Source organism: Centruroides sculpturatus, unplaced genomic scaffold (genome assembly GCF_000671375.1).
Source record: "Centruroides sculpturatus isolate CEXI.00-Female unplaced genomic scaffold, Cexi_2.0 scaffold2398, whole genome shotgun sequence".
NCBI lineage: Eukaryota > Metazoa > Arthropoda > Arachnida > Scorpiones > Buthidae > Centruroides > Centruroides sculpturatus.
The window spans coordinates 1-10,726 of NW_019386529.1; the positions used below are offsets into that span (position 1 = coordinate 1).

Consider the following 10,726-nt stretch of genomic DNA (forward strand, 5'->3'; position numbering starts at 1 on the left):
GTAATGTTTTCTACTGTATCTTTATCGTTATTTTGGGCTGGTCTAGTGAAAGCTTAGCCAAACATAGTGGATAAAGCTACAAGAAAACTTTTACCATTTGTAACAACGTATTTGTGCAAATGCGAGTCCCCCAAATACAGTAGAACCCCCTATAACGCGGGTTCATATAATGCGGATTCGTATATCGCGGCGAAAAAATTGCGACCTTATTCGTATAAATACGCTAAAAGAGACTCGTAAAATGCGGTAAAACGTCATCGCCGACTCGCGTCGCGACAGGATTGGTCGAATCTGGACCAATAGTGGACGAACAGCTGAACTACTTACACGCTATGGAGAGTTTAGGCGGGTAAGTTGAGTTTAGTATCGTCTGTACAGTATATAAATTAGGTACCGTAAGTCTAATACAGTACTGTAATTTTATACATTTCTTGTGAAAAAACATTTCTTATTCAACGGCCATAAAAATTATTTTTATTAATGATGTCTCCAAAGTTCAACGAATTTTTCGCAGAAAAATAACTTATCAGAAAATGCGCCCGCCGTTTGGTGCGCTCTCCGCGATGAAAACAAGCTTAAGCAATGGCGTCGTCGAACGGTGCACACTCGATAAGTAATCCTACAATTTTTTGTTTATAGCATAGTTTATACGGATTATTCCCAAAAAATTATACGTCTTTTGGAAATGTTGAGTGAAATTAGTCTAGAATCGATTAATTTTATGGAAGAAAACCTTTCAAACAGCCGTAGTCCGTAAACTGCACACGTGCTGGGCTGTGATTGGCTCAGGTATTTGAGGATTCCTACAACACGAAATTCGTATAAAGTGGAACGTATCTACCGCGTTATAGGGGGGTCGACTGTACTGTGACATTTATATATGATTTTCAAAAAAGATCATGGAACACAACCAGCCAACTATAGACCTATCGCTCTATTATCTGGATTTCGAAGGCTATATACATCTGTAGTAATGACAAAATTTAATGAATGGACTGCAACAAACAACTATAGAAATTATATCCACTATGCTTTCAACAAAGATGGGGCACTCTGATAGCACTATTTGTACTTCTGGCATTAATACAACTTCAATTACAAAGGAAAAGACATAAAGTATTCGCGCTGTTTTTGGACTTAGAGAAGGCCTATGATTCTGTTCCGATATCTAATCTACAAAATAAAATGTCTAAATGTCGAGCGGATGCTAAATTGATCAGTGCTATTGGTTTACTTTTTGGTCAGTACGATATCACCATAGAACAGAATAATACGGTATTACCATGTGTTAAAATAAATCGAGAATTGTTACAGGGTGACCCGTGGTTCCTCTATTTATTTAACTTTTACTTATATGACTTGAATGACTGCTTTACAAATGAAAATGATGGTTATTCTTTTGAAGATCAAATAATTCATTCCATTTCGTATGTTAATGATATATTAGTGTTAGCTCCGACGAAAAATATATGCTTTAGAAAAATACTATGAAGATTTAAAATTGAAAATTAATCCAAATAAAATCCTTTATTATGATTTTCCAAAATGGTTCTAGATTGCCAAAAAATACATGTCATTTTATCTCAACCAAGAAAAGCTTTTAATAGTCTCAGGGATAAAATTCTTTGGGTATAGTGCTTACTCCTACTTTGACCTTTGAGAAACATTATAAGAAAGTCAAAACAAAATCTATGTAACGGACACTCGGTACATGTGCTTGGTCGAGTAGTGCGAACCTATTACTCGTGGGATTATCACTAAACACCCCTAAGGCAGAAGCCCTCTGGCCGCTGAAACGGTAGTCGTTGCGATGATAATCCTACGCGGTTCGAGAGGAACGCAGATTCAGACATTTTGTGATTTTGTCACTTGTTGTTAGGACGTCGGCGAGTGCGAGAAGCAAGAAGAACGAACGTATACCCTAGAATAGATTTGAACCTTGCGGTACGGACTCACCACCTTGAACTTGTGCCTGGCTAAGATTTTCGTTAGCCGTAACAATCTACTACCTTTAACAATTTAATCAAATTATTTGCTAAATTAAAAATTCGTAACATCAAAGTTCAATTTAGATTGTTTTCTTCCATTATTGTAAATGTTTTTGGATATGCTGCTCCCATCTGAAGCCTATCCTATTTTAAAAATCTAGAAATAATTCAAAACAAATTTGTACCTAAAGTTTTTTCTCTAGATTATAATGTTCCTGGTGCGGTGCTTCGTCTTGAATCGAACAGATTTAAATTGGGTCCGTTTTTTATTAAAGGATATATTAAATTCCTTAGTCGATTAAGAGAAAATGAGATGCTTCCAGCTTTACTGTTGTGAATACTATATGAAAAATTTTTCGGCGATAAGTCAAGAAAAAATTGGATTTGTCAATTGTCAAATTTGTTTAATATGTTCGGTTTCTCGATAGATCCGTTCATATATAAATCAGATTTATGTGAAATATATAGTACTCAACTAATGAAGTACATCAACAAGAAAGATTGAGAACCATTGCCATAGATGATACAGAGCTTAAGGTTATTCGTGAAAGAAATCCACGATCCGAATCTGCACTTCCGAGACAAGCAATCGTACACTCTTATTGAATTTACGCGAATCTATGCTCAAAAAAGCTCAACTGTACAATACATCAACGGAAGTTAATACGACACAGAAGATTTTACGTCCTACCTTGATTTTTTAATACTATATCCTTTATTCTATTAGTATGCAAGTTTAATATTAGCAATAGGATTAGATAAAATAGGAGAAAGAGAGCATAACCTTTACGATTTTTTCGTAACATACCTCGATCCCGACAAACTAAGGAGAATATTAAATCAAGTAATTGTTAACTGTATTCATTCTGTTGAGAATTAGGTCATCATAGTCCACACGAAAATATCAGCGACCACTTCTACAAGGATCGGCGTCCACCCGTGACCTTACTCTGGACGATGACCTCTGACCCGGAATCACACATCCACCAAGCGGACAGTGCACCACTCTCAAGCAACTACAACCCCACTTTCTTCGACCTACACCGACATTTGTTGACTGACAACGCTGAACATAGCACGCGTTAACGGTAACCCTGCGGGATGGCCTGAGTTTAACTGCTTTCGAACTCGTCGCCAACTATTATTTCGAAATTGTCGGCAATCGGAAAGCGGGGGCGAATCGGCATCGACCTATCAGAATGTTCGGTCTGGGTCCCAAAAGAAACTTACAAAAATCGCACGTGAAGTTCTTGGTTCGTAGTTCCTTTATCCTGAAAAGTGGTGCTTCCGTCAACCTTGAAATAACTTTCGCCCTCCAGTATTTACCTTTTCTCCAGGGACTTTCTCCCGAAGCTGTGCCGCACGCCCAGGAGCAGTCGATCGCAACGTCCGTCATCGAGTGACCGAAGGAAGAACTTCATACTGCGTTCTGAACATCGAACTCTTGTGTGGACTTTTAACTGCTCCCTGAGCTGGCCTTCGCCGAAAATTTGCGGAAACGTTGTAAGAAACTGTTTTTAATATAAACGGGTTAAAAGATGAATAGTCTGTATCTGAGAGTTTTTTCCACTCCCACACGATAGTCGTGACCGCGCGACGATCCTGATTAACGCAATCAGTCCGCAAACCTCACACTATACTCAACTTCTTCCTTTCGTTCCATCCGAAATTTTCGACTTTCTGTAACTGTTTCAAATATACATTTTTAGTCGTGTCCAGTGACTCACCGACGCTATGTTTCAGACACAGTTTCCTCAGTCCAGACTGGACAAACTCTCAAACGCGGATGGTTTTAACAAGCGATCCAATTTATACAAGAGTTTTCCCGAACTGATTTAATTTTATTATTCTTTTATTTACACTTTTTCTTTTAGTTTAGTTCATTTATTTACTTTACTTTAGTTTAATTTCTTTATTACACTTCTTTTTTATCTGTACTTTTTATCATAATTTTTCCTTTTTTCAACAATAAATCATTCACAATCTTTGATTTGCGATATATTACTGCTCAAACTGCTCGCCCAGACAACTTCATCGATAAACATCGTTTAGCGTTTCTCGATGTGACCTGTTTAGTTTAATGAAATTAAATTGACTTTGATATACACTAGAATCATCCTTCAGGATTGTAATGTTTTCTTACACCGTATTTACTGCATACAAACGCATTGAATAAATAAATAATACTGTGAATAAGTCTCAAATTGGTGAGGTGAGAACTCACGACAAATCAGTGTTCGGTGGTTTTAATTCATTCGACAACTGGTGGACACTGTTCACTTTATATAGGAAAAAATAATTCGTTGAAATTATTGCATAAATTTAAATAAGAAATTAGCTTTATTCTATAAAAAGTTCTCATATATTCACTAAGTAAATTTTAAATGGTACATTCAATAAAATAAGATATAAACATAAAAGCAATTTCTTTCGGATATATAGAATCTATATATATAATCAACAACGTCGAACATGTCGGGCACACTTCCATGTCATTTATCTACCACCAATTGTTGAGACTGGCAAACACTACAAAACTACAACAGGATTTAAAAACGAATTCTCTTGGTTCCCACAGGAAGTAAAGAATAAACAGGAAAAAATTTTGCAGTCTAAGACCCAAGTTGTAATCAGTTGTTCTCAAATTAGAAGTTACAATGCATATCGTGGCAACTCGAATGTCAATTCATACGGATCGTTTCATGCGACCCAAGTTCGAATTTAAAATTTTTTTAAGCCAGTAATTTTAAAATTGCAATACACTGTACGTTTACCATGAGCTGAACGACTGTTCGTAGAACATTATCATGAAAGCTTATGGTTTGAATTAGAATAAGTTTTTCGTTTTTAACTTAATATTAGAAACAGCACTTGTGTTTTATTTATTACTTTTCCCAAGAGAAATATAACGTATATTAAAATACGGAAAAAGAAAAGAGCCGGAAATTTCGGGAAATTTTCCGGTGGAGCAAAGAACCGGCCACATATAGTATTCCGGGTTTTCCTTTCAAGTCTAACACCTACATAGGTGTCTAAACATTAGTCCCTGCATAGGACCCGGAAGGGCGCCTCCTAGGGTCCCCGTTTTATTCCTTGGCCATATTGCTCATAATTCAATAATGCTTCTTAAATTAAAAGGGACGAATCTATTTTTTCCATCGCTGCGCTTTCCATTCCACGTTTTCCAACGCTACGATCGATCTACTTCCTGAAAAGATAGATCCTACGAAGAACCTGAACAACACTTCGAACGTATGAAAATAAAACTGGTAAATTTTCAATTTAATAAACACTTACAATCAACAAATAAAAATTAAGATACCAATCCCAACATTACCGGTTAAAAAAGACGATGAGATATTTAAAGATCAAGGCCAATGTAGCTATATATCAGTATAATTATTGTAATTTTCTCTTAATTATCTAAGTACAAAATCACGATAAGAAGTCGAAAAAAAAAAACAAAACGGAAACATATTGATAATGATAGATTATATACAACATATATAATAGATTGACGCGATTGAATTATTCACATAAAAGCAATGGATATGTACGGAATTCCTTATTATATTTTGATTCCTGTGGGAATTTTCATTTCGTTATACCTGTAAGTAAATTTATTTATACAGTTTAAATATATATTATAAAACAAACTTAACGAAAAAATAAAATAAATAATATAGCATTTATATGATTAGTTTTACAGTTTAAATATTTCGTAATTCATCTTTATTTGTCTCGCTTAATTTGCGTAAGTTTAGTTATAAAATTATAATAAAAATTATTCCATATTATTGCAAATTTTTCATGTTTTACTCTTACTGTTCTGTGAGATCTAAGAAGGTCTTCTAATCATACCCTAATATGGGTTGGGCCAGGCCGACAATGGAGAAAGCCGGGTAGTGTGAGACAGGGGCCCAGCATATCCGAACAAACTATTCAAAAAATTTTCTGATTTCCGATTACCCACAGCGGTAGGCTGTTACCTAATCGTCTTAACCTTTAAACCGTCTATCTCGTATATTAGAAAAGAGCAAAATAGCGTTAATGATTGTTATCGTAATAAGAAAATAAACATTCTCAATGACGTTATGAAATTTTTTTTGAATACTTTTTTTCTAGTCCTTAGGCTGATTGTAAGTTATTCGATTATACGTGTAATCTCCAGAATATGGTGGTAAAAATGTCATCCTTTTTCTATCCTTTTTCAAAACTCGAAAATAGTAGATAAGAAAATTAAACAGTTTTACCTTAGAAATTTATTTAATTCTATATTAACGTACGGTTCAAATTTTCAAAAATAGAATTTATTACTTTTCTACAAAGTTTCTACGACTTTAATTAAAAATTGTTAGAAAATTAACAAATTTGATTTTCAAAATTATGAATCTTACGTAAATAAAAAAAAATTAATAAGATTTTAACGCAAAAACTGCTTGGTTCTATCTGCTTCCGTTTTCGAAAAGTTTTGGAAAAGGATTTTTCTATTAAAAAGCATTAAATATTAAGGCTATCTTATGGGAGAACAATCAACCTTAAATCAATTTTAAAAATTTAGAAAAAATAATAAAATATGGATATTTATCGATGAGATACATATAAATGATAAGGGATACTCCCATGCCACAGATGATAATAAAAATGAAGATAATAAACTATTATAATACATATTAGATTATAAAAATTGTACTAAAATCCATGTTTTGAGACGTTTCAGTAACATAATTTAATCGTTTTCAGATACTTTATCCGAAAATATTTAATACACTTAAAACAACTAGAGTTACAGTATTTCAGTAACAGAACTTGAATTATTTCAAAACGAATAAAATAACTAAATGTTATTATATTCTTCGTATCGTATTTAAACTTATTTTTGTATCGTCAGCATTTAATAAGAATGACAAAGCATTATCTTCTCCATCACCTACCGTTCATAATTTTATTCTCTCAAACAATTCTCTCAAGGATATGTTAATGCTACGAAATACTAATTAAATATGAAATAATTCGAGTCTCCAGAGGCGCCGGGACTTATAAGTTTAGTATGGTCATATTTAAATTAAATTGTTCAATCGCCTTTCTATAACCATCGTGAATTTATAATTGATGTACTGTACAAGGTTATTTTGTATAATACGCTTTATATGTTATGTTATACAGTATAACTGTATGTGTTCTTTCAAATTGTTGAAGAAATTAAAAACGCCTTAAGCCCTTATCCCGAGACAACTCGGGCAAGTTCCATAGCGTTACATAAAACTCGGGCATTTGGATCCTCTGAAAAGAATTTTTTTTGGATTTTGGATGTTTTTTAAGTCTCCAAATTTTTTCAAAAATTTTTTCCCGCTCGAAAAATTTTTATCGCGATTTTAATCTACCTTTAATGACGCACGATTAACGCTTAATTGTTTTTTAATGCGNGTAATATTTTACTTCTGTAATTTAATATTTGTTATATTATAGGCTATACATATTACTAACCTAAATAAAGAAAACAGTTTATATTTATTTTGAAGCCGATTTTCTACCGAAAACAAATTTTTAAATTTTCTTACATAGCTATTAAATTACATTATAGTTTAAACAGAACTTACTCATCAATATCAACTTCTATTTTATTTCCAGCTGCTTCTAAGAAATTATCGATTAATATTTGGGCACATTCATTAATTAACTTTGTCATCTAAAGGATATAAGTCTACCTCATTAATATCGTATTTAATTGATGCAGTACGTGTGTTTAAATACTTACCATCTTCATTTTACTAATAGTGAAAGCGGGAGTCATAATACTTCTCATGTCTTTCCATTTTTTACCGGTTTGTACAAAGAGCATCCTGTCAATAATTGGATCTCCAAATTTAAGATTCTAAATAATAAAACTAAAAATTGTTATTTGTATATTATACTATAAAATATAACTATAATGTTTTCTTTTGCATTTCATACTCTTAAATCCATAAAAGATTGAAAATCTTTTACTAAAATATCTTTCATTAAATTTGGATCAGCTATCATAAGAACTGGATTTGATCCCTCGTAAATTCTGAAATGAAACAAATTATATTTTTAATAATTTAAAATTTCAGAATCCTCTCAAATATAAAACTTCTTTACCCAAAAATTTTTCCGTATTTCTTGTACCATTTCTGCTCACGTACACCATGAGGCTAATATAAGTATTCATTTTCGTAAATAATAGCAATAAAGATGCAAGAAGTTTTGTAATAAATTTGTAATGAAAAACTTACAGTGCTAAAATCTAAACGCATTGATCCCGTGAAAATCATTGGAGGCACTTCAGGTACTCCGAGTTTACTCCAATATCCAAAATATCGTGTTAAATAACTAAAAACGAAATCAAAGTATTGATATTTACTTTAATGGAATACGGTAACTCAACACATAGAATCCTCTCGGAAGGCATTCTACTGTCTAAGAAGGATGCATTCCGAGAAAACTCTGCAGGAAACTATCCTCTATTTAGGTATTACGAACGTGAAGAAAATCCAGAAAACTGTACGTAGTTATTTCTTTAGTGAGGCACGTTACCGGTACTGCCTGCTATTACCCCGCACCACAGAATAGTTTTATACTTTATTTGAGGAAAGGTAGTTTAGATTTTTTAATGTCATAATCCATTTAGTAGCCAACATATGGAAGTATGAATTGATGTAAAAACAGCTAAGTTTTCACTAACGGTTCTCGCAATAATGACTAAAATTTAACTTGTGTCTTGGATTCCCTCAGACCCCAGCTTTCATCTGTCTACTCTTCCTTAATCTCGAAAACGGAGTAAGATAGATGAAAGCCGACACTAGATATGGAAAAATTAAAGGCAGGAAGTCCCGATTTAACTATATAAGAATTTTCTATGCAAACAGGAAGTCACATTATTTCAATTCAAAATTTTTCCCTTAAAAGGAATTAGATAAATGACCTGCTCGACTCTATTGCTAACAAGAAAAGTATGATATAAAAAGACAAGACACTATTAATTTGAGGTGGATAGCGTATATTTTAAATTAAATAAATTAAAAATATATGATTAAAAATTGCATCCCGGCATTGTGNCCCGGGAAATCCAACACCAGCTGTTCTCAAGGTCATCCAGCTGTAAACACAATGACCCATCAAACTTCGCAGAAAGGCGAGACAATGGAAAATAAAGTTTGAAACTTTTTTTTCAAAATTAACACATTTCTTTCGTTTTTTTTCAGTTTTAAATATTTTTTTATGTTTAATTACATTAATATTAAAAATTGCTGTGTACCCAAAGAGTTAATTTCTTGGACAATTTCAACAATTTTAACGTTTGTTGTCAATCAACAAACGGTGCATTTGCATACGTAAATATCTGTTAGTTTGTTAGATTTTTATCGATACTATACTTTAAGAAATATTGTGTAATAATGGAAAAAATATATACATATAGTCATACACTATATAGCCTATATCTCGTTGATTAAACCAGTTCATATATAATATTCCTCTAACTTTAAACGTTACAAACTATTTAAATTGAACAGTTTTTTACTTGTATATTGAAAATACTATGAATTAATTTTATAAAAACAATTAATTATTAATTTTTTAAATAATAAATAAATTTTAATACAGTTATGCAACGAGAAACTTCGGTTATTGGAAACGTTTAGGAATTCCTGAAGTACCTCCTATTCCTATTACAGGATCTTTTAAGTTTGATCTCACTTCTGTAAGAATTTATTTTCAAGTATTAATACGAATACGTGACTAAACTAAAAGTATTAAATTTCCTCTTGTTAATTTAGCCACAAGGAAAATCAGAACAAAAATGGTATCAGAAATATGGGAAAATATTTGGGTAAGTAAAATATTTTCATTTTTTAAAATTACTTATATAAATTGAAGGAATCTTGTGTTCGATTGACCAATAGCAAAATCAAATTTGACCTTTCTTCTGTGAGTTGCTCGGTTCGAAATTATCATTATTTTTATAATATAATAAGATTAAAGAAAAGTAATAATAAACTAAATACATAAAGAGTAATACTATAAGTACAAATAATCGGAATAAAGATTGCAAATTATTATATATATTGCTATTAATTCATGTAACTTAATATTGCAAGGTATAACACAAGTTTGAGATCATTAACAATTTATTTAATGATTATCATATAATACTTCTACATTATTAACAGCCGAAATGCATATTAATAAGCATTTCGGTTGTCGTTTAGGGCCCTTTTCATTAACCTGTTTTTTGTTCATAAATAATTGATATTAGGTTTTATGTAATGTTTTTAGATTGACCAATAAGTACTAATATACAGTGAAAACTGCTTAGGCGACCACCTGCATTCGACGGGCACCTGTCAAAACGGGCAAAAATTTCTGACACGGAATAGTTTATCCATTGAGTCAGCTGCGGCCTTAACCATTGCGACGCTCCGGGCGACAGATCTTTGTGAGGCCCTTCTCCTTTGTGCAAAGTATATGAATTGAAAGTAGGTATTTCTGATGATTGACAAGAAATGCAAAAGTTATAAATGAATAAATTTAGAGTTTTAAAGTATTATATTAGAAGATTTATAAAAGTTAACAAACATAAAGACGACAAATTATTATTTTTTTTACTCTTTCCACTCTGTGGGCATTAAGAGGGAAAACCCTAATGGTCCTGCTATAAGAGTATAGCAGGCCCATTAGAGTTCGGCAAGGCACACAATCGGGCGACAGGGTGGTGA

General features: G+C 32.4%; 2 protein-coding genes across 2 annotated transcripts in view; both read right to left on the reverse strand.

The window, feature by feature from the left end:
- Positions 1-7,588: 7,588 nt before the first annotated feature.
- Positions 7,589-8,343, reverse strand: LOC111615234 (cytochrome P450 9e2-like; the record flags this gene model as incomplete). The annotated part of the gene is made up of 5 exons (XM_023356643.1): positions 8,246-8,343; positions 8,112-8,164; positions 7,944-8,040; positions 7,747-7,863; positions 7,589-7,677 (listed from the first exon to the last, which is right to left on the reverse strand). Coding segments are annotated over exons 1-5 (395 nt in total), but the record flags the coding sequence as incomplete, so codon positions are not given.
- Positions 8,344-9,648: 1,305 nt separating this feature from the next.
- The window catches only part of LOC111615235 (cytochrome P450 3A9-like), a 15,045-nt gene continuing 13,967 nt past the window's right edge, over positions 9,649-10,726 (reverse strand). Inside the window, exon 12 of the mRNA XM_023356644.1 lies at positions 9,649-9,709. Coding sequence (XP_023212412.1) covers positions 9,649-9,709 — 61 coding nt within the window. The remainder of the gene's footprint in view (positions 9,710-10,726) is intronic.